This window comes from Mycteria americana, chromosome 3 (genome assembly GCF_035582795.1).
Source record: "Mycteria americana isolate JAX WOST 10 ecotype Jacksonville Zoo and Gardens chromosome 3, USCA_MyAme_1.0, whole genome shotgun sequence".
NCBI classification, from domain to species: Eukaryota; Metazoa; Chordata; class Aves; order Ciconiiformes; family Ciconiidae; genus Mycteria; species Mycteria americana.
The window spans coordinates 77430132-77455482 of NC_134367.1; the positions used below are offsets into that span (position 1 = coordinate 77430132).

Here is a 25351-nt window from a genome sequence, read left to right on the forward strand (position 1 = left end):
GAACAGCAAGTGTGTGTTTTAGGACTGGCCAGGTTGAAGTGGGAAGAGGGAACCACCTGCCAAGGCAAGCCTGGGGAATGAGGGCCCAGATAAAAGAAGCAACACGAGCTCCAGAGAGCAGAGCGTAGTGGGGGAATTTCTAGGAGCTAATTCTACTGGAGTAGGCCAAAGTGCCTCCAGTATAGCCACAGTAAAATAATTTCAATCTATTTTTAGCTCTTGCATTTATTATCTACTTAAAAGAACAAGAGCACTTGCTAGCTTGCTAAAAATTTAACTCATGTTTTGCCTTGCTGGGCCTGCAGATTGAAGTCTGAAGAATATTTCTTTTCAGTGAAGCAGAATGCATGCACTTGTGTGCCCATGTTTGTTTTGAAAGAAAATGCAGTGTTTGGAGTGGGAAAAATTACTTTGTTCTTTTTTTGATTGCTGTGTTTCTTCTATTGATTGAAAAGGGAACAAGCACTGAAGAAAAGTTATCCAGGAGGTTAGATTTTAATGCCATAGAAAGAGAACAATGCTCTCTGTAAATGAATATCAAAATAAAACCCTTTTTCAGTTATTTTTAATTAGAAGAGGTCATATTTTCAGAGTGACCACTATATGCCACATAAGTGTCTAATACAAGTGGACATCTACTGTGACCTTCTTAAGAAATGTTGCAGCATGGGATTTCTTTTTTTTGCCTGGGTTTTACAAAGAAAAAGAGCCTGAATGGGATCACAGAAAGGAGCATGAATTTCAGTTATCTTCCATCTTCCCTATCACTTTCAATTCAAGGCTTAGTTTGGTCTTTCCACCAGATCCTGAGCTTTGGTATTTTGCTCTAAGGATTCAAATTTTGATAATATTGTATAAGCATTTATCTACCCAGAAAAATTCTACCAAATAAGATAATAGCAAGTCAAGTTCCCACATGGATCTTTTTATTCAAGCTCCTAAGGTTTTATAGTTTAGTTTCAACCATCTCAAAAGTGAGGCAAGCAAAACCAAAACAACACTTCCTTATACTGGAGGAAGACTATACACTTAGCATGTGGCAGTAATGGGTATGCTACCTGTTAAATTCAATTGATTTAAAATCACATCCAAGTATAAATTAATGTCTAAGTATATATTTCTTTCCTTGCTACGCTTTAACTGCCCAAGTGTGGCATCAGGATTTAAAAAATATGACATTTTTTCCTTCTGCAGAGAAATACCCAACGGAGACAATAACAGATGTGTTCAGTGACTGGGTGATATTTTATTAAAAAAAAAAAATACATTTTGAGAAGGAATGAGGACTTTTCAGCTGTTTCCAAAAAGGCACTTTAGTATTTTGACATGAAGGTTCCTGTTTCCTAACCTGAAGATAAATAGCGAAGTTGTCAAGGAAAGGACAAGGAAAGACATACCTTTATCTGAAAAAATAACATCCAGATAAAACCTCTGGTATGTATATTGCCTCAGAACATAACATTATGGTAGCTCTCACAGCTACCCAGATGATTTTATACGTTCTTCAAAGGCTTCCTAAAGTCTGTATGTTCTTCATATTTACTCCTGTCAATGAACTGAGGTAAAAAAGTCACACAAAACTTCCAACATAGCATCTCCAGAATTTGAAGAAGTAAAATAAATAGTGTAAATTATGCGAGTATGCTGCCAACGTGGAGTTGAGATAGTATTTGTCTCAAATTAACAATTTCAATGAATTAGTAACTAACTGAAAAGTAATATATCTTATACTGAAAACGAAGACGGGAAGTAGTATGAGCAATTGAAGAGTTTCTTCGTGTGGAGAGTGGTTGGATTATGGAACAAGTGACTCAGGCCAGCAATTTAGCTGACATTTATTAGTTCAGGAAAGAGTTAGCAACAAACATGCAGCAACAAATTATATTTTTGTTTGCTTGTAATAGAGACATACAGATCTCATTTATATGTCATAAATTTAACTATTTTTTGACCTAGTCTTTTCCTGGCATTTACCAAGTCTGTGTTCTTATGCATTAGAAATTTGCAGCAAAACATGCTAAAATATTATTAGCTTGTAGTACCCTGAAATTGCCTAAAAGAACATTTTTTATGTCCAGAAAACTGTCAACTGATTTGGAGTCTTATTTGGAAAAAAATGACCTTTCAAGCTAAATACACACACATTTTTGCCTGATTAATTCTATTCAAAGCTATTTAAAATTCATTAAATTAAAATTTATTTTGAATTTTATGCTTGTAGATAGGAGGCAAAATATACTATCAGTTATTACACACTTCACATTGCAAAGGCAATGTACTCTCTCATAAAAAATGGAATAAATCAGGGCATGGTTTGAGTTTTTTTCCTCTCTGCGCCTCTAGCAGCAACTATCTCCATAAGGTACATCTGTTAGAGGTTCCTGGGCTTTCTAGACAAGGGAAGGAGATGCCGCTATGCCATGATGAGTTTCTGCTGCTGTTCTGGTATGACAGAAGTGTGAGCTGCCTGATGGCTCAGGTGTTAAGGACTCAGAATGCCAGATATTCCCAAATTATTCTGTGTCTGGATACATTTACTTTGAACAATTGCTCTGTTCTGTTAAAACCATATTTCAAAGAAATATTTGAGCAAATATAGCTGTTCCCAGGTAATTCCATGTTACTTAAGTCAGGAGAATACAGAGATTTTGTTCATTTGGTGCTCACCTATGCGACAAACCTTAGAATAAGATGGGGTATTATATTCTAAAGCTTGATTCCATGTCTTCTCATCTTGAAAACTGTTAGCAATTGAAAATCAGCATAAAAGGGAAGGATGGGGAAATGATTGCTTCCAATTTCAAGCAATGCAGCTCCTACCTAAAAGCTTTGTTTGTCCTGCTCATCTGAAATTTGAACACCATTAGTTCCTGAAACATGAAAAGAATCCAAATTGAAACAACTAAGCTTGATTTTATTAGAACCAGTAATACATATGAAGCCTTAAAACAAAACTGGAACACATTGTTATTAATAATAATATGAAATCTCCTACTTTTTTTTTTCTTATGTTTATACTTCTATTAAGGCCACAGGAAAACAGTTACCTTAAAGAATGCTGACTGAAAACAGTTCTTAATTCATATTTTTTGGTTTTGCAAAGGGGTCTCATGTCAGACTTGCCAATAAACCTAGAGGATTAACTTTTTAAAAAAATTTTTGCTTAAACTTGTTAATTATTATTGTTAATTGTTAATTTGTTATTGTTATTGTTTTTGTTAATTTGTTTAAACTTGTTAATTATTATTAATTACTCCCTCCTTCAAAGTCTGCAAGCAGAGTTCATTCATAAACAGGGAAGCAATTTCTCCCCAGGTTATTTTAGTTTTCTGTAGTTAATGTGATTTCAAGTGTTCAACACAAGTCATGCACTTGCCTCCCCCATCTCTTTTTCAGTTGTACAGGAACTCCCTAGCAAAATTATAAGCACATGTTCAACCATCTGGGAAAGTTTTTTGACAACGTTGATACAAATTCTGAAATTACTCAAAATTTGAAAAATATGCAAGAGATGCAGTTAAGCTAATTAGTTACTGTGAATAAAAGCACCAGTAAAAATTAATAACTTGCAATGACAGTTCCCTCCCAAATCTTCCAAATACCTACAACAGGGCAAATGAAACAGTGGCTTTGGGGCTAACTTTTTACTGGGAGCTAGAAAGACTAGAAAGTCATATATATGCATTGTACATTCAACAAGTGCAGGCTATATAGGATGTAAAAATTGCTCATGGTAATGAAACTTGCTAAATTGCCTTAAAACACAAAATGTAAATGAACTACACACTACAACGCTCAGAAAATTACATTCTATATACTGTCTGGACACACAATCACTTCATTTTGAAAGCATCCTCTACAGAAAACTATAAAGAGTTGCTACCTATAATAATTATATGAAACTGAAACCAATCCCATCTGCAGTTGCAATTAAATCACTATCATATAATAACATGTCAATGTGTTTTTCTGCAACACTTCGTAATAATATATTTTCAGATAGTTTTCTTATTGTACAAGTAACAAACTGACAGTTATTTTTCTGTGGAAATCTTTGGTGTTCGTGAGTTAAGGCAGACTGGAAATACAGAACTGAGATAAGTAGAATTAGCTATAAAATACGACAGTCCAAATGTAACTTTGAATTCTAAAACTAACAGGAGTGGGTTTTTTGGCAATGGCAGGAAAAAGTGTTTGTTCTTTTAAGGACAGATTTTAAGTTACTCTAGCTTTCATATTTATGTTAGGTTTCACAAATGCTTATGAGCACATGCTGTTATTTTGAAGAAGGTCACATCTGCATAGAAAATTTCTGCTAGTTTTGCACTTCACACACAGTTGATTAAAATATATTTATATAATATAATATAATCTATTTAGGAAATCTCTTTCTAAAATCAGTAACTGAACCTTTAATCAGTCATACAACCACTCCCTACAATAGACATCACCTGGAACATTAGACTATGCCTTACGTATTTTGCAGCCCTGTTTTTCCCAGTTTTGTACTATGAGGGAAGTTTGCAGAACTTCCATTCAGAAATAAAATTATTGTTAGCAGATTATTTAATTCTCAGTGTCTGGCAGAAGAGTCAAAAGATATGGAAACAAATTCTGCCATCAGACGTAAAAATGCCTGTTTCCTTTAATGCTGGTTAAATCTCAAATCTTTGGTGGGGCCTTAGAACACAATAACATAATAGCCACAGGAAAGAGTAAATATGCAATTCTGAGTGTATCAGAATTTAACACCTACCACAAATAAATTACAGTCTGAGAGAGAAAATAGAGATATAGCACTGCATTCTTAAGTATGGACTAATTTATAATTTAATTTTCCTTACAAGTTGGTGAATGTTGACTCAACATGCATGTTTTGAATGCAAGTGAAAGACCAAACTTTAGAAACATATAGCAAAAGGATAAACCTGTCCTGAAGAGTATCTTTTACTATAGAATATATTGTATTAATCTCATCTTTCCTCCAAGTTGTCCAGAAACTTTTGAGAAAGATAATTTTGAAGATGATAAGCAGTCCCTCTTCACATGAGCAGCTCTCACTGAGGAATGGCTATGCCTGTGTCAGTAAGTAGTGATGCCCAGCAACAGCAAGTCTGCAGAGCCAAACAACTGATTCTGAGGACCCACTACCCACAAACTGGGCATTTCAGAGGGTTTTTATTTCAGATTCGCTTCAGTCAAATTCCATAGACTGAACGCCAGTAGCAGCTGGAGTGCATCTTCTTTTCAACCAAAAAAAACCCCTGTTTTCATGCATTCCAAGACTGCACTGCAGAATGAATAAAAACAAGTGCACTCCTTACCCAAGTTAAAACACCTGACCTGTGCTTAGGTGGAAAATGGGAAGAAGCCTCATTACTATATACGCTGTCACTTTATATCTAATTTGTATATGCTGCTTATCTAGTGGAGTGTTCTGGCTCCCAAACTCACAGAGCATGAACTAGATCTCTGTGCTCCCTTTCCTGACTATCCTGAGCTATCATGTTCTGCATCAGCAGGACAGTCCTGAGAGACAACAGGAAATCAGCAGTGGTCCACTGTGTAGTGCTGAGTGGCTAGAGGTGCAAATGAAATTTTTGGTACAGTGATTGACTGCTCTCTACCAAACTGAATCAGGAGGTCCTATGAGTTTGAGCTTCTTTTTGATGAAGTTCAATTAACTCTGTGATCTATTTCTTTCAACTTCCAAAATATCCTAATCATACAGATTAATCAAAATTGTCGGAGGACTTTGGTAATTAGCTCTGTAGAAAGTAAGAAAGTCAAGGACATACAAAGATTCAACCTTTGGCAGTATTATCTGTCCAGCTTTACTGCCTAAAGCAGGCATCTTAACATATGCGGTCATCATTAACATATGCTTTTGCTTTGCAGTTGTTGTTCTATTGTTTCAAAACTAATAGCTGAACATAAACTGAGAGTAAGCTTTAGTTATTATCCACCAACATCATGCATGATAAAATACATATCTTCCCACTGAATTAAAATGGAAGACCGCTGTAGGCAGAAGGGAAGAACATAGCACCTCGGTTCTTCCGCAGAACATTCAGTTTAAAACACACACATTTTAAAATGCAGCATTTGACCTATCTTACAGAAAAGTGTAATAAATTGCAGAAGAGGTAAAGTATAGAACAAACAAAAACATCAAAGCCCACAATTCTAAATGGAAGTTTACTAAAAAATGCAAGTTTGATTCATACTCGTTCAGCCCCAGGGTAGGAAGTCTCCAAAAGGCTGGCCTGTGAGACCTCAGATTATCAACCTGAACTCCTCATTGGGTGAAATCTTGACTACAGTAAACACATTTACAATCAACAAAATAAAATGTCTACATGAGAAGTGAATAAGCAAAGTGTACAGAAAGAGTACTTTTTCTTACACAGTCAATGTATCTTGACTACACAAAAAAGAACCCCTAACGTAGTCTACATAACAGTATACTAAAATATAAAAGCAGCAGTATTGGCAGATTGCACTGTAAGTGATTATTTGGACACATAACAGCAGGATGTAGTGCCTCTTGTAGCTCAAAACCTGCAGTTCACATTCCAGGATGAAAGCCTCAAAATGAATTAATGCACCTTGATATAATCAAATCACAGGGATGTAACTTACTATTAAAATGAAAAAAGGATAAAATTCATTAGTATAAATAAATTTCTATCAGAAATATAAGTGCATGTCATAAGCTTTTCCTGACTTACACAGGAAACTTACCAGCCTGACATAGCCAAATAAGGCATTTCTTCAAGTTCCATTTTACTCAAGAAAATAGTAGTCTTCAAAACTACATAACGTTACATAACTATGAAGATTACTGAGTTATAGGGACATTAAAATACATACTGCAGCCTCCTCCGTGTACTGTAATGAAGTCAGGACATGACACAAACTTCTTCAGCAACAAGACCTCACATGCCGTTCCTGGTATGCACCTTTTGAAATGTCAGCACACCAATGCTATTTTAAAAAGGACTGAACGAAGCTACCACAAAAAGATTTCAAAGTGGGCAATGACAAAAGAAGCCTCAAAAGCAAACCTCATCTTTCTCTCATTTTAGGAAAGGTTATTTCTCTCTCAAATCCTCTCTTTTCTAAACTCTAATGCAACTTCTCTCACATAAGCAGCACTAGAAACCCCGATGTTGACTGATGGTCTCCAGTACAGTGCAACTTTAGAATTGCGGATACTGGCCTTACTGTGAGCTAGTGTATATCCTACAGGGCTATTACTGTTCTTTGCTACTAGAAAAGTTCAATTTTTAGCTTTAACTATAAATACACGATACATCACACTAAATCACTTTACAATGGAAGTAGCATGTCTCCTAATGCAGTGAAACAACAAAACATATGAAAGCTTCCATAAATGTGAACAAAGCGAACTCTCTCTCCAGTTCTAGATTTCATTTATTTATCAATAGCAATTTTTTCAATATTTTCCATAGCCCACAGGGGCCTTGCAAAGTCAATCCTTCTTTTTAATAGAAAAATAATGTTTCTGAGAGATTTGAATTATGTCAGGAGATAAGTAATTCACAGACTGCTTTATGACTGACACATATACACTCAGAGACGCAAGGAGATTAAATTCTGTGGCTACTTGAGGTATGAACCCATTCTGTGTCAATCTTCCTCCATTTGTTTCTGGAGACTGACACTGTGCAGTGCTCACCAGTCAGAAATGCATCAATCCTTCAGAGAAACAGGAGAGAGAACTTTCATTTGCATTCACTTAAATAGATGAGATCAGCAATGAATTCCATCGGAAATGAACACTTCTGGGGATGCTGCTTTTATTACCTCTGCAGTGATAAAGGATGGCATTTACAGAATGGTCCTCTGAAAAGCAAGTGCACAAATCATTGCAGGCATATAGTGTAGGTACTAATACAGTTATGGGTTACTGCATCCAGTTTCTCCACTCTTCTGAAATCAGAATTAGAACTCATACCTTTAATTTATAATAAGGCTAAGTGCTTACCTGGCTGAACAGTGCTTATATGGCCAACATTTCTGGTTGAAAATATATCCCACCAAATCAACAGTTACTGATTCAACCTCCCCAAATCTTGTTTCCTATAATGTATTTAGAATTGAACGCAATTCTGCAGTGCAATTCTGCAGTCATTCAGTTGCCTTGCTGGATTATAGGATAACAATTCCCAGTATCTGCCTTCATTTTAAATGGTAATATTGAGTATGCTGAGCAAGTTTAAGTTTAATATTTTGTTTCAATTTATTGTTGTAGGTAATGCATTCACAGCCTAGCTCAAGTCAGGTAAATGTGCTGGAGTATTTCCTAAATCAGTTTCCCAGACAATAGACTTGCATGGATTACTGCTCTTCAGTTTGGATCTCTTTTGTCTTCTTTACAAATGTACTGAATAAAGTTCTAGTCTTTTAAATTTAAAAAAAAAAAGTTCACCATTGAGCAAGGGAGAAGTCTTTAATCTTATCTGATGATATGCTTAAGAAATCACCTGGGTCTGGTGACCCACTAAGTGGGTCTACCACTAAGGTAGATTTCTGCATGCAATCACACCTCTTGTGAAGGCGGTAACATGTTCATCTCTGTTATTTTAGGTTTCAGGCCTTGAATGTAGTTCTTTATATTCTCCTCAAGTAACCTTGCATTGCAAATTATATTAACACATTGACAATTTCCAATTCCAAAAGTTACTGGAAATTTTTTAAATGTTGGCTTACCAGTGGTTGCTGTCAATTCATATGCTTTTGCAACCCAATTCCTTGGGTTTCCTTGCTTTTGCAGTCATCTTTAATATATCTTAACCTTCACCTTACCTCTTGCTTTCCTGCCTGGTAGGACAACCTCAGATGCTTCATGAACCCTGCCGTGTAATAGATTTTTCTTCAGTTGCTCATATCATCTCCCTCACATTTAGTAAATGCCATATAATTAAGCATAACCCCCTCTGTCAAACCTTTCAGGTCTACCTGAAACTTTTTTATCTGAAATTCCCACAATCCTTCTAGCCTTCTGATACTCAGTCTTGAAATGTTTACATCAGCATGGCATATATTTCTACATGTATCCTTTCTTCCCCTTGTTATTCTGCTGCTTTGTTGCACCACTTCCTCTCTTCCTGTGTTTGTCCCAGTGGAGTGTATTGAAAATCTTCCTATGACAGCACAAAAATTTATAAAATTGTTTTGAGAAAACTAACAGAAGTTTCCACTACTACTTGCTGCCCAGAAACAAAAATTACATAAAATATTACATAAAAATTCCAGTATTATAAAGCTGAGCATCTTACTACATTCAGAAGAAAGGCACTACAGTTTTCACCATTAACAAAGAAAAAGGGAACACTTTCACAAAGAATAAGGTTTCCAATGATATATATCCAATTGGTCATTTTAATTTATTTATTGTCATTTACTGCCATTGAGACATTTTTGCTATGAAACTCTGACAGTAGAAACATTAAGATGTTTTAAAATTGGATTGATTCTTCCTTTCCTGAAGCTCAGACACTTTCAATTACGTGTTCTTAAGCTATAGTAATAAACACACTGCTATAAGATATATGGTAAACAAAGACCCCAAATCACCAGCTAGGGTAACAAAAATAATGCAGGAATAAAGGTTAAATGATGTTGGTTAAAGAGGAAAGTAGCTATTATATTCTGTACTTAAACATACTTGCATACTTTTATCTGTTTTGTACTCACAATAAGCTGCATACTGTGAAAGATACAAATGATGAGATTGATATGTTAAAGATGCTAAGGTAGTACAGTAAAAATATTTTATAGGATAATTTGGAATGAGCTGCATAAGAAACAAATCACGAAGTCAGAGCTCTGGTATATCACGCATACCAAATATATGACAATAAAACTTTTATATGTTTCCATCATGCTGTTTTATGTCAAATAGTTAATAGGGAAAAACTGTATTAGAATTGTTTTTGAAGTTTAAAGATGTTTCATCATTGGTATCTTTTTTATATTAATTCTACCATAAAACTAGCAACTGTGGTGTCATGTACATGTCTCTTCATGAGAAGTGTATCCTCATCAACCAAAAAATTGCCAACATTTACATACCTTTTCAAAATTACCTAAAATAAGGTGATAACCTTTTATACATTATCACACATACATAGACAAACTGATATGAAGATATGCATGAAGTCCAATATCTCACAGGAGGGCCTGGCTGTTCTCCTGCCAGGAACACAGCTGTCTGAGATCATAGAATCATAGAATACCAAGTTGGAAGGGATCTCAAGGATCATCTGGTCCAACCTTTCTCGGCAAAAGCACGGTCTAGACAAGATGGCCCAGCACCCTGTCCAGCCGAATCTTAAAAGTGTCCAATGTTGTGGAATCCACCACTTCCCTGGGGAGATTATTCCAATGGCTGATTTTTCTCATTGTGAAAAATTTTCCTCTTGTGTCCAATCGGAATCTCCCTAGGAGTAACTTGTACCCATTACCCCTCATCTTTTCCATGTGACTCTTTGTAGAAAGGGAGTCTCCATCTTCTTTGCAGCCACCTTTTAAATACTGGAATGTGGTGATAAGGTCTCCCCTAAGCCTTCTTTTCCCAAGGCTGAACAAACACAGTTCTCTCAGCCTTTCCTCCTATAGCAGGCTTCCCAGTCCTTTGATCATCTTTGTGGCCCATCTCTGGACCCTTTCCAGCCTGTCCACATCTTTTTTGTATAGCGGAGACCAAAACTGAACACAGTACTCCAGGTGTGGCCTGACAAGCACTGAGTAGAGTGGAATAATGACTTCTTTATCTCTGCTGGTGATGCTCTTGTTGATGCAACCCAGCATCCTGTTGGCTTGCTTTGCCACAGCAGCACACTGTTCACTCATATTGAGCTTGTTGTCCACCAGGACCCCAGGTCCCTTTCCACTGAGCTGCTCCCCAGCTGGGTAGATCCCAGCCTGTGCTACACTCCTGGATTATGTCTTCCCAGGTGCAAGACTTAACATTTGTCTTGGTTGAACTTCATATGGTTCTTGTTAGCCCACTTTTCCAGCCTATCCAGGTCTTCCTGCAGGGTGGCTCTCCCTTCCAAAGTGCCCACTTCCCCACCTAGTTTGGTATCACCAGCAAACTTCATCAGGGTACACTTGATCCCACCATTCACACCACTTATGAAGATATTAAACAGTGTTGGGCCCAATATTTATCCCTGGGGGACCCCACTTGTGAGAGGTTGCCAGTTTGAAAAGGAGCTATTTACCACCACTCTCTGGGTGCGGCCTGTAAGCCAGTTCCCCACCCACCACACAGATCACTTGTCTAGACCGTAACACATCAGTTTCTCTGGGAGGAGGCTGTCAGAAACCATATCAAAAGCCTTGGAGAAATCCAGGTAGACAATGTCCACCACTCGCCTGAAATCAACCGAGCAGGTTACTTTGTCATAGAAGGCAATCAGGTTTGTCAAGCATGATTTGCCGTTGGTGAATCCGTGCTGGCTGTTCTGATTCACGTGCTTCATTTGACTTGTGATAGCCCCCAGGAGGATTTGTTCCATAACTTTCCCAGGGACTGAAGTAAGTCTGATGGGCCTATAATTTCCTGGATCCTCCTTTAAGCCCTTCTTGTAGATAGGGGTAACATTAGCCTGCTTCCAGTCTTCTGGGACGTCCCCTGAGCTCCATGACTTCTCAAAGATTATGGAGAGCATCCCTGCAATGACGTCGGCCAGCTCTCTTAATGCTCTCGGGTGGATATTGTCAGGGCCCATCGATTTGTAGGGGTCAAGCTCCTGTAATAGTTCACATCCCAACTTTTCCTTCACTGATGGTGGGTCTGTGTTTGCATCAATCTGGATTTTTGTTCCCCAGGCCTGAGGCCCAACAGTGCTGGTAAAGACAGAGGTGAAGAAAGTGTTGAGAACCTCTGCCATTTCAGCATTGTTGGTGACTGATTCACCTCTCTTGTTTAACAGTGGGCCAATATTTTCCTTCTGTTTCTGCTTGTTGTTTACATACCTGAAGAATCCTTTCGTGTAGTTTTTGACATCTCTGGCCAATTTCTATTCTAGCCAAGCTTTTGCTTTTCTAACTGCATCTCTGCACACCCTGGCAATGCCCTTGTAATTCTCAATGGGTATTTGTCCGCTTTTCCATCTCTGGTACACTTCTCTCTTGGTTTTGAGCAGACTCAGAAGCTTGCAGTTAAGCCAAGGGGGTCTCTTGCTCCACCTACTTCCCTTACCTTTAAAGGGGATGAACTGTTTTTGTGCTTCCAGGAGAACGTTCTTGAAAAACTCCCAGCACTGTCTCCTTTATCCTCCACGGAAGCTTCCCACGGAATCCCTCCCAACTGAGCTCTGAGCAAGCCAAAGTTTGCTCTTCTAAAATCTAAAACCTTTGTCTTAGTATTAACCTTCAGCATGCTCAGCAGGATGCCAAACTCCACAATATTGTGATCGCTGCAGCAAAGGCTATCACTAACCGAGATATTACAAAACAGGTTTTCTTGGTTTGTGAGTAGCAAGTCCACCAGTGCCTCATTCCTGATTGGCACATCTAACATTTGTATGAAGAAGCAGTCCTCTACGCATTCCAGGAGCTTGACAGATGACATGTGAGCTGCTGTATTTTTCCTCCAGCAAATGTCTGGGTAGTTGAAGGCACTCATAAGAACCAGGTTCTGTTGACCCGAAGCTTGCTTAAGTGACCCAAATATTGCTTTGTTGGCCTTATCGTCTTGGTTTGGAGGTCAGTAGCAGATGCCTACTGTAAGATGCCCCTTGGAGACAACCCCTCTGATCTTGAACCAGAAGCATTCGATAGGGCTTCCACAATCGCCATAGTTGACTTCTATACATTCAAGATTCTCCTTAACATAGAGCACGACTCCTTCTCCTCTTCTTCCCTGCCTGTCTTTATGAAACAGCCTATAGCAATCCATCGCAATCCTCCAGTCATGTGAGTTGTCCCACCATGTTTCAGTTATTCCTATGACATCATAGCCTTCTGACTAGGCACGGAGCTGCAGCTCCTCCTGTTTTCTCCCCGGGCTGTGTGCATTGGTATACATACACTTGAGGTGGTTGGTCTTCTGGTTCTCACCTTGGGAGGCAGCTAAGGAACATCTGTCACTGCTCTGGTTGGCCTGGCTTATTGCCCAGTTGGCTGCAATGGAATGAGTATTGCCACTTTGGACCCTGCCCTGCAAGTCCTTCAGTTTAAAGCCCGCCTCACCAAGTTGGCCAGCCTGCTGCCAAAGATTCCCTTGCCTCTTCTAGACAGGTGGATCCCATCCCTCTCTAACAGGCTATAGTCATCAAAGAATGTCCTGTTGTCATAAAAGCCAAAACCCTCACAATGGCACCAGCCATGAAGCCAGAAGTTGATTTGCATTATACGTCTATTTCTGGCTGCAGCCTTTCCTCTAACTGGTAAAATGGAAGAAAAGATAACTTGGGCACCAATACTTTTCGCTTGCACCCCCAGGGCTTTGTAGTATTCCTTAATTCTGCCCAGGTTCTGGCTTGTGGTGTCATTCCTACCCACACGAAAGAGTAGCAATTGGTGGTATTCTGTGCTCTTGACAAGTTGTGGCACCCTCTCGGCATCGTTTTGGAACGTAGCTCTGGGAAGGCAGCATACCTCTCATGACTCCCTGTCAGATCACAATCCTCCCCAGATTTCCCACAAGGCCCCTCCACTACCGGCAGATTATCCTGTAGCTCTATAGCCTCCTGCAGATCTGTCAGCTTCTTGGTTAGATACAAGAAAATCAGAAAACACGGAGGTCAACAGCTAGTACAGAAGTACATCATCCAATGAGAGACAGAAACCGTAAGTAGAAGAAAATGTCAGCTCATTGGCAGGTAGAGCAGATCTGCAAGGCAACTTAGTTTTCTCATTCTATCCCCCCCCTTTATTGCACAGGCTGGGAAAGGGAAAGATTAGAAAGAACAATTAGCTTCCTAAGCTGGTTTAACACTGCAATGGGCAACAGATACTGGATGGAAACAGGACTTCAAAGAACTGGAATTGATTGGGAGAGGCAGAAATGGAAGCAGGAAAAGTGACTTGGAACTGTGGGAAACTAATAAGAAAAGTGGTACAGGTGAGGAAAACACTGATCAATTCATTCAGGAACAGCACTGGACTCAGCAGGAATGGGAGTCACATCTGTACTTCTGTGGGTGGAAGGTACAGCGTTTCACACTAGCTGAGGAGCTTCCCCAGGACAGTAAGGATTTTTTGTGTGTGTGTGTGTGAAAGAGAAAAAAGGAGAGAGAAGAAGAGGGAGAGAATGAGTGAGAGAGAAAATGAGAGGGAGAGAGAATGAGATGGAGAATGCTGGTTCATGGAAAGTCAATGGCATCACTTTCACTAAATCAATGGAGACAGTATTTTACCTGAAAAAATGAAGTTTATTAAATGCATATACCTGTTCCGTATATGAAGAAAGTGAATATTATTTCATTTGTGGAACAGGTACTTTTGCTCCTTTATTTAGCCTAAATGAGGAGAGAAAATGGTATTGCTCTGTTGTTCTGCTTATTACTGATTTTTTTTAAATGCATCACATTCATTTCTTCAACAGGCTTTTAGAGTTCATAAGAAAGCTTCTAGGAATTGTAAATTCATCAAGGGCTGCTCCAATGAAACGATATATAAGGAATTATATTCTTAATTTGCTTCAATCACTCCTAAAATAATTATCTTCTTTCTCTTTAAGCCTGTATTGGTGTTATTTTTTTAGGATGACCTGTGTTATTTCTTTTCATAGGGCCTTTGCTGTCATAATGCAACAACCCTGTTCTTTTGATTTCTTCTTCCCCCCCTCAACCTCCCCATCAAAGCTGCTCCTAACAGGAATAATTCTGCGTCTCCTAGGGTACGGAGGTTTATCTGTGATGAAAACCGTAATCACATATGAAGCGTTTAAGTTTCCCTCCCACATTTTCAATTAAAATGAGTGAGAAAGCTTGAAAAACAAAAATAAAAGAAGAAGGAAACCCAGAATGGTTTACTAAATAGCTGTGTGACCTTGATAATCACAAATATGAATGTATTACAGATGACATTTCAGATAAGAGCTGTAAAATTTTAAATAAGTAAAATTAAGACTAAAGCAAAGAAATTATAATGCAAGGGACTACATTCCATCTTTGTATTGAGGAGGCATATTTGGTATGCAACCTGCTATTTTAAAATATATTTCCAATGCTGAAGTTTCCATCTCTTCCTTTGCGATTTTATTTTCCAGACACAAAATTCTCAATGTTAAAAAATAATCCACAGATATTCTGTCCCAATTTCCATTTCTTAATCCAGCATTTTCACTATGTAAAGTGTTAAATAAATCCTATTTTTGCTTGTTTTTTAACACAATACAAATATTTGTCAATGATTGTTCTATCTTAGTTACAAATTAGAAAATACATAGCCTCTATGGCTCTATGGATCCTTCCTTATAAATGTAGCCTACCAGAAAAGTTAATACCATGTCTTTCTTTTGGGGAAAAGGGAGGAAAAAGGAAGGAAGGAAATATCCCTCTTATCCTTGAAGTTCTGCTAATTCAACTATAGTTTTTAGTAATGGTGTGCAATATGCTAAACACTTTTTCACCAGAACAATTTAGAAAGGTGATGAATGAAAGACGTGGGCTGACCTTTCTTTTACTGTCATGATTTACAAATGCATAAAAGTTATTACTCTCTGCCACCACTCCAACAACTACAGCTTTTTGAAGTTTTTTCTTACACATTTTCCCTCCTGCAACCTAAAGCAAGATCTAAATCAGAAAATGGGCAGCACTGTAAACATATGAATTGGATTATACTCATGACGCGGGAGAAAGATTCAACAAGTGTCTGTGTAATGCAAGTGTTCAGGTAGAAAACAAAAGCACATCTAATATCAGGGCAATTTTCAAGATAATTTCATTCTGAAACACTATATATGTCTTGAGAAGAACTACAGTGGTTTGCCGGAGGAGTTTCTTATCAACATACTGTATTTCACGCAAATAGTATTGCGGTTTCTCTATCAGTCCCACGCAAAGCAACTGCTCTTTCAGAAATGGATTTCGTAAAATTCACTTAATGGCCTAAATGTAGTGAATTTTAACTGCCTAAGAGAAATGAAGTTAAAAAAAAAAAAAATCATCTACTGCCTGAACATGTTCTCACACATAAGAAAGTAGTAACAACCACAGATGGAACAGAAATTAATTCAATAGACTCTCAATTTACTGAAACTGTCAGAAAAGTGGAAAACAAAAGAAACTCACATTTAGAAATTTGGAAATTATTCTAAAAGGGCAACACAGGTCATTCAGAAATATTATGAGTCAGTAAGACTCCTATAAGAATACTGGCACCAGCAACCCCGTTCCAGGGAACCATGAACCAGATTTAGTGGACAACACAGAATTCATCTAGGTACCAAAACCCAGATACTTCTAGAAATTAAATACAAATTTGTAGAGAGTGCACGCTGCAGGAAGTTTGCAAAGAAAACTCTGTCACACGTTCTCCTCAACCATCAGCAGACCAACTAAAACACATAAGAAATGTCAGAAGAATCCAGAAGGTACCAGCAAAGTTCAAGGCCATCCTAGATGCTGCAGCCCCCTCAAACACAGCCCATTCACTTTCTGGAGTTACCAAACTACATGAAGATAATTTATCCCTTATTTAGCTATAGTTAAATCTTTTTCATAGTCTCCTATTTCCAGGAAAAACTTAGCATAAAAAGAATAGAACAGCAATGCATTTAAAAGCAGAATGGAAATGTGTTACTGGGCTCAAAGGTCTAATTTATTAATGCATTTAGATCTTGATCTGCCAGAACAATTAACAAGCAATGTATCCTCCTAAACAGATATGGAAAGTCTGTAGACCTGAGCTGGCCCCGACTTAATTTCATACTAAATATGGCTACATGGTACTTTCCACATTCCTTATGGGCATAGAATACCACGAGGTCCATCACAAGTCTTGGAAAAACTTATTCAACATGTAGAGTCTCTGTTGTCACATACAGTGAGTCTGCAGCCATCAAAAAAAGCAAGAGTGAGTGGTACTGTTATCCACTCATTTATCCAAATCCATTTTAGCTGGCAACACAGATGGCATCTCTAGATTTCCTTTATTATGATAATATACCTACGTATTCTTCAGCTAGCTTTTTCAGTTTTGAAGAAGTACAATGCACATCTCTTCCAGCTTTACAAGTAAGAAAAGATCCACAGGTCGATCAAATATTGACCCAAAATACTGATTTAAACACACACACATAAAATCATTTTCTCTCTTTGAATTTCACATAGGATGATTGATTCAGTCAGGATGTCTGTGAGCAAATCTCTCCAAACAGCGTTTACGTATGCAAATGTTGGCTCAACTGTATTCTCTAACCCGCAAAACTGCTGAATAGCAAAGCTATTCCCATGACTGATTTGGTATCCTATACACAAAACTGTAGGTTGTAACAAAAGGCACTACTTGTTGTGTATGTCAAAAGACCCATTCTAATCTTAGTGTTCATGGGTTTATAACTAAAGTTGAGCACATGGGGGTTTTTTGCTGGTTAGGGACACATTTTGCACTGTGTCACCTGGTTTCTCCTTTGTACCTTCAGCAAACTGAAACAGGGAAACACAAGAACTGCTGGAAGCTCTATTGTACTGAGCTGTGCTTAGAGAGTAAGAAAGTTGCTATACATTTAGGTACCCAAGGTCCTTTTTCGATAAAATGCAATGTTCCATTGTTCAAATGCCTGTTTCTGCTAAAAAAGTTGTTCACTGAGAACAATGGTATTAACGATACCCTATTTTCATAAATATTTAAAATGGGAGAGATATAAACTGAGACCCATCGTCACGAGGTGCTCTCTCTGTCCTTGAGTTTTTCACACAATAGCACTGGAAAGTGCTTTCAGTAGAACCAGCTGCCCTCTGGATTGACCTCAAATGTTTACTATTCAGTTATGCTCATCACCTCACACACCAGGGTTTAACAATACTTCTAGTCATATTTGTTTCTTGAACATATGTATAAATAATTTTAGGAAAGCACCTATATGGATGGATGCAGTCAAAGCCAATTCATGTGAAGCCTATGCTCCAAGCCTCGAGCCTATGCTCCAGTCAAATGCAAGCTAACTCTGATTTAGAAGCTGTCTCAGTGGAGCACTGCGCTAAAGCTAACAAGTCCTGCTACTAATCACATGCTTAGTCTTCTTCTGTTTCAAAGAACTGTATTTTCTACATTTACCTCATAGAGGAAACACTGTCAAAAAGAAATAGTACTGGATTGGGAAAAAGAAGACTTAATTCTATCCCTGTTTTGCTACTGACTGTGAACAAGCCAGGCTACTGATTCCCATCACATCATTTGTCTGCTTTACTCATTTACACTGTAAGCTCTGCAAGGCAGGGAATATCTCTTACAAACTGCTTGCAGAGAGCTTCTTCACACAAAGGGATTTTGAGTTCTCCAAGAAAGGGCAAGCCTGTACTAATATAATACTGCTTCTATTACTAGTAGTAAATTTAAAATTATTTGCATTGAACAAAATTGTGTATCAATAAATACTACATATTTTGCTTCCAGAAGGCTTGTTAACTAATTTTGTCATTCTTGGAGGCAATGACAACATTGTTGTAAGCAGTCATCTCCCGTTACAACACTTCAATGTTCCTGATACGCAGCTACCTCTCATTTATTCCTTTGGTGATTCTGTTATGGTTCTGTTCTTCTTTTGCCTTTATGATTGCCACGAGATCTTACCACTGTTCTCATATACTCATGACAGCCTTCTGAAAGAATTCCTATTTTGGGTATATATTAATTAATTACCTCTATTCATTCCAAAGTGAACTGTAATCAGCAGGGAGCTCTTCATCATTCTTCGGAATATTTAGCACCCTTAAAGTGACACCATTTGCTGTACTTTTAGGAAGCAGCTTATTGCTCTAATTCCTTCTTACAAGACCCAAATTTTGCAGGTCTCATTCTTCATCCAGTCATTACCAATCTTTCTTTACCATGGCTCTAATTTCACTACTTGCCCCTTAGTCACTAGCTAAGATACTGATCTCCCCTATGCACAGTTGAATCAGTGTCTAATCTTCCTCTCTTTTTTCAAGGACAAAACACTTATCTGAGGTACCAAATTAAATGTCTCCACATGTATTTCACTTCTATCCTTCCTACAATTTTTTTACTGTTGTTGTTGATATCAAATTACTTATTTAAGATCTCAGCTTGGCACTTTCTTTCTTATAATAATTTCTCTTTAATGTTTGCCCATTCCGGCTTCATTTCTTTTTTACAGGTTTCAGCTACCATTAAAGATTTTTCCTTCTCTCCAAACAGGAAAACAAATGCAGTTTTCACATTCTCAGTTATGTTTTGTATCAGCTGCCTGAGATCCTAAAGTAGCCGTCAAGCGAAATCTAGTTGTTCTGTGAGCTGTGAAACCAATAAAGTTTGCTATCCTGGAGTATTTCCTATATCCCTGCCCCATACTCCTGCAATTACCACAGCTTTTCCTATGTCCTCTATAATCTCATTATCTGTAATACTATCAGTTCTCCTTCCTGACCTCTAGATTCTCGCACAGTATCTTGGGCAAATAAGTTCAAAAGTAATTTACGAAAAATGGAAGGACAAAATGGTCTTACTAGAAATTCTACGTTACTATACAATAGAATAACTTAAAAGCATCAGCTGAGTACACATCTATGTTGTATTTTTCTTGTTCTGCTAGCAAATCCGTAGGTCTAGAAAACAAGAGCTAGTTAATTTGCTCGTATGTGATGGTAACTCTGAAATTACAGATGCAACATAAACGCCAGCAGTTAGTATTTCACTAGCACTCAAATTTTACTAGCATTCAGCTTTTTATGCAAAAAGCCCCAAACAGCCTACCATAGGAACTCAAACACCTCAAAGCCTCAACTGTTCTTCCTGTGCTGACAAATTTCCACAGTAAATAAATACACATACACAAATAGATGACAGAAAAAACTGCAAACACAGAAGCAGAGTAAAATACACTTAATTAAATATCAAGAATAAAAATGTAGTTGATACACTGCTGGTGATATTAATCATTGCAATATTTAAGACACTTAAATACAGAAGTATGGATTATACCATCTGAAACAGCTTTTGAACTTCCTACCTGCTTTAGAAGCCAAGAGTCAAAGCAATGAGTCTAGGTCCAGTTTACTAAATAATGAAAAGTCTTGACTACACATGGTAATTCTGACATTCCAAGGAAATTAATTAAGTCATCAGCAGGCCTGTATATTTGCAAAGCAATTTTTAATTTACCCTGGCAACAGATTGTATGTTGTAGCCAACAACAAACTTGGTTGCAAGTGTAAAACTGGGCTCAAAACCTGTGTTTCATGCTGACATAAAATGGCAGTAACACCAATACCTACAGCTTCCCAGGAAATGCTACATGGTTCAGAAGCTTCTGACAGAACAACACAGACACCCAAATCTAGCAACTGGCAACTGACAACTTCTACAATTCACATTATATTTTTTTTATTCTTACATTTTCATATATGTTTTCACATATAAGTAAGTGAAGCACATTGCTGTTTATGCCATGAATATATGCATCAACACTATCCCCAGGTGATGCATTGGAGACTGACAACAATTCACATTTCTATACCTTCCTTTGTGTGCTGAGACTCCCTAAAACCCTTTGCAAAGCAGTAAATATCATACCCAAGGAGAAATAGTGATAGGTCATCAATACAGTAGTGACTTTCTGTACCCAGGCTTAGCAGCCATTCTAAGTACAGCAATACTTCTGAAATATGAGTGCCGATTAATCTGAAATAGTTCTGCCTGTGAGGGATCTTTTATATAATCACCTGCACTACTACAGATTGCACCTGCAGTTCTTTGATACCACTGCAGAAGGACAGCAAGTTCATTAAATCAGTATTTGCACTCCGTCAAAAGGCCAGTAGGTTTCCCTAAGTTCCCCAAATGTCTTAAATGTGTGATCTTATGCTAAGCCCTGGCTACCCGAGTGAACTGCCAAATCCACAGACAGGATAAACAAAAATATTTATAAAGCAACTGCAGCAGCACTGGTAATGGTAGCAAAGACAACAAGGAAGAGAAAGTTGAACCTATCTTTCCATGCTTACTACTGCTCAACACATATGAACAGCCCTCTGCATTTATTGAAGAGAACAGTTAGCTAACCTTCAGGAGCTGAAATTCAGATACCTACTTATAGCTGCTCTTCCATGCTCCTTGCTACTCTCAGCTTCACAGGTTTATGAGTTCAGTGGTTTGGAATACACTTCTGTGGGCTTTCTGATCTGGAACCATCCCTCCAACAATGCATTCACCTGCGCACACAGGCAGCAGCACATGGAGCAGCAGCAGCCCTGTAGCTATCCTCCAGGGGTCACAATTGGGTTACAAATTCTATAAAATGTGATGACTCTGCAACCTGATTTAGAGCAATTTATTCACATCCTTCTTCATTAAGATTCAAATGGAATAAGTAAGATAGAAATTGAACAGATACAGAAATTGTGCATGGCTTGCTTCTGTAGCCAGTAAACATTTATTCACTAGGCACAGCTCTCTCTCATGCTCTCTCTCTCTCGTATTCTCTCTCTTCCCCTATCCTTCCTGCTTGCTGTTTTAATGCATAATTAAGAAGGTCAGAATTAATGAAGCAGTGTGGAGTAAAGTTCAAGGAATCCCCAGGCACTATTTATTCTATTAGATCTCAGGCATGAATGTCAGACTGGCAGCATTAGAGGCAGAGGCAGTGTAGCTGGCAGCAGTCCAGAAGTGAAGCTACCAAGGGAGACTTACCTGCAGTGTCAAGTCATTGCTGAGCTCCCTCCCTGCAAAAATCACCCGCAGCTGGTCAGCTGGAACTCCCTGTCGCTGGGCAACCGCCTCCTTCAGCTGGAGGATGCTGGCGTCCGAACCAACCTCCACTGGGAAGCCATGGCTGGAGTTGAACCTGACAAACACTGAACAAGAGCAAAACACCTTTTAAAGCATTTCTCACGACGTGTTCATACTAGAGTGACTACGAGAGGCTTATTCTTCAATTTCAGGGAGCATGTACTATTTTCAGAGAAAAGCTATCAATACTGCAGTGTACCATTTTGAAACCCGTCACAGAATAGTTAGTGACCAATAAACAAAACCCATGTGTTTCCCCTTGGCAGTGTTAGAAATTACAGAGAACAGCCAGAATCAAAAGAAACCCAGATAGGTAGCTGTCTAAGTAGTCGCTAATTGGCACAACAGATTTTCAGTTCAGTCCTAACCTTAGTGGGCATGGGGCACACGTTCTGTGCCCCTCATGCTCTTCCCCACTGCACATAACAAATAAATGCAGGAAACTGAGGTATGCTTTAGAGCCAAAGTGCATTAAATAATACAAGGGAAAACAATTCCTTGTTACACATTAAAGCACAATCACATAAACTGGTTTCCCATAGATATAATTCTACAGAAGATAATGACAGAGAGAAAATCACAAGCTATGACAAACGTTTGGGATTGTTGTATTAGAGCGTGGTCTTTTCAGAGTTCACTAAAATATCTGCAATACATAACTCCTGCCGGCATCCACCTTCAGTGCAGAAAATCACTACTGCACCAGTCATATCATTTTTAGAGCTGCAGCAACTGGTTTATACATCCAGAGAAGTCTGGCAAATAAACTCATAAGCTTCCTGCCATTCAGCGGGCAGATCTGTTTTTCATAAGGAGTCTGAATGTGCTCATTGAGCCCATGGTCAGGGGAATGACTACAAGAACTATGAAACAGGAAAAAACCTCATTACAACTGTATCAGTCATGGAGATTGTATGAACAGTAGACATATTCCCAGTGGACCACTTCAACCAATAGCCCCACAGGCAGGAAGCAAAGGAATTAGCAAAACCCAATATAAAACAAAAAATCATTTATATCAATTAGATAGTGGGTACCTGTCACCTAAACTGCTTAGGTATTGATTGTAACAACCAGTTGTCTTAAAGATTTATTTCCCATTCCCACTGCAATGTTTTAGCTGAAGATGTTATTCCTTTGCATTTTTGATGACTGATAGAAGCATAAGGTCAAATGTATTTATATAGTTGAAAGAAATAACTATTTTTAAAACTGAAAATGGTATCTTTATGATTTTTCAAACACATAAAGTCTACCTGACACTTCAAAGTTGTCAGATTCTTGAAGTGCATTTGAATATGGCTAAGAACACTGCCATTGCTTGCTGAGCAATGAATGTTGTAAATATCTGCAATTTCACATCTTCAATTCAGATCTGGCTAATCTTTAAGGGACAAGGCCATATACCAATAAAATTTTACACAACGCTTTAAGTTTTGCACTTGAAAGTACCCTCTTAATGTACTAAAATGCAGGGTAGGATTGCATAATGCTGTGTCAGGCAGGGTGCAGTACATATGCCCTGCAGCGTGTTACAGTCTCCTGTAGTACATCTCGTTACTGGTTTTGATTTCTATTTAAAGGTGTTCTGGAAATAACTAAACTGTGCAAGCTGTATTGTCAGACTGTTCAGAAAATCAGAAGGATTTGAATTTTATTTTGATTGTGGTTTGGAGAGTGAAGGAGGACTTATATGACAAAAAGTAGTTCCAGCTAATGGGAACTGACTATTTCCCTATCTTTCCAGAAAACTCATAATGCTCAACTGTAAATAACTTTATCTGGGCCAGTAGCAAAATATATAGTTAAAACAATGGGGAATATACTTTTTTAATATACTAAGCTCTGACTATCTGACTATGCGCATATATTTTTTTTATACATTTATATAGATATGCTCACATACACACATAAAATGCATACGTATGCATCTCCAAAGACTTCTTCCTAGTAAATAGCCAGTGGTATTGGTTTTGGAAATGAAAAAAAGTTAGCAAGTTCATTAACTCTGCAAATCAAATGTGCTGGTAAGAAGAAAGTGCTTGATAAAAGAAGCATAAACAAGTGGAGTGTCATTTAAATTAATTATAAAGCGGTACTCATTTTTAAAGACAATATAAATCCAGCACACTTACTGCAAGCATAATTCATGTTAATCATCAACAATTCCCACCCCTTCCCTCAAATAAGTTTATTTTTATTCACTTCCAACAGGTATAGTCTCCTCCTCCCATTGTGTACAAGGTAGCAGAATTTTCAGTCTCACAATTGTTACTACAAGCAAACATGGGAAATGGGTGTGTGAGTGCAACATTTTGCACTCCACAGCAAAGATTACAACTACTCTCTTACAAGCCTGAAGAGCTAACTCAGAAAAATGCTAGAATGCCAAACTTTGCTTGCTGGAAAGTTCTAATCCACAAATATTTTGCCCTTAAACACATTTATTCTGTTATAAAGTCTGCTATCCGTCAGCTCTTTTTAATGTAGAAGAACAAGAAGGGACCTTTGCTTACTTGCACAGAGCATAAAAAGATTAAATACAAAACTTCAGTCTGTGGAATAAAATCAGATTTCCATCAATATAATATTTCAAGCTGGCTTTTTAGGAAAAAGAAACTTATTCTTTTCTTTTTGACATTTCAACTCAATAATTAAATCATCATTATCAAATTGATACTCTTAACAGCACACATTATTAATGAGATCACAGGTGAATTTAATGCAGACATTCGAGACCTCTTCCAAAGAATACATACTTTGAAAAGACTTGGAATTTAAAGTTTATCTACTGGAAGTTAAATAAATATTGGCTTAACAGAAGGTTAGAGAATTTACCTGAGACCTAAACTGCTGATGGAAATCCAAAGAAATAAATCAAGTTACTAAAGTTAAGAAGTAGCCAAACCGAGCTGAAGAAAGGAGGCTCCATTTGGATCAGCTCTCCTACTCCCACATCTGTAAGAGGTGACAAACAGTAAACTTGTCTGATAAAAGGAAACTTTGTGAGACTTGACTGTCATGTCAGATATAGTCTCTGTAAATATCACAAGGATCTGATTCCCAGAGGGATCAAGAGGTACCTAAGTGCTTTTGTAAATCTCTCTTGGTATCTATCTGAATCTCTACATCTATCTAAGGTGTACAACTTCATGCAATAATTTCGATTTTACATTTAACGAGTTGGATAGTGTTAATCTCTTGTTTGGAAGGATCAGCAAGTGGTACATAAGGGAACAGTTGTAGAGAAATTAACTTTTACATATTTCCTATGAAAATACCCATTTTTTTCAAGCATGTACACTGTAAGAAAATTTTTGGTCCGGCATAATGACTTAAGTGGCAGAGGGAAAGTTCTCAGTTCTGTGTGTAAGGGCAGGAGTTGCATTTG

At 37.9% G+C, this 25351-nt stretch overlaps 1 protein-coding gene across 2 annotated transcripts in view; it reads right to left on the bottom strand.

Annotated features, from left to right (window-relative positions):
* PRKN (parkin RBR E3 ubiquitin protein ligase) overlaps positions 1-25351 on the bottom strand; it is an 802017-nt gene that overhangs the window by 608748 nt on the left and 167918 nt on the right. For both annotated transcript variants that reach the window (XM_075499098.1, XM_075499097.1), the window contains exon 2: positions 21862-22025. In XM_075499098.1, coding sequence (XP_075355213.1) covers positions 21862-22025 — 164 coding nt within the window. The remainder of the gene's footprint in view (positions 1-21861; positions 22026-25351) is intronic.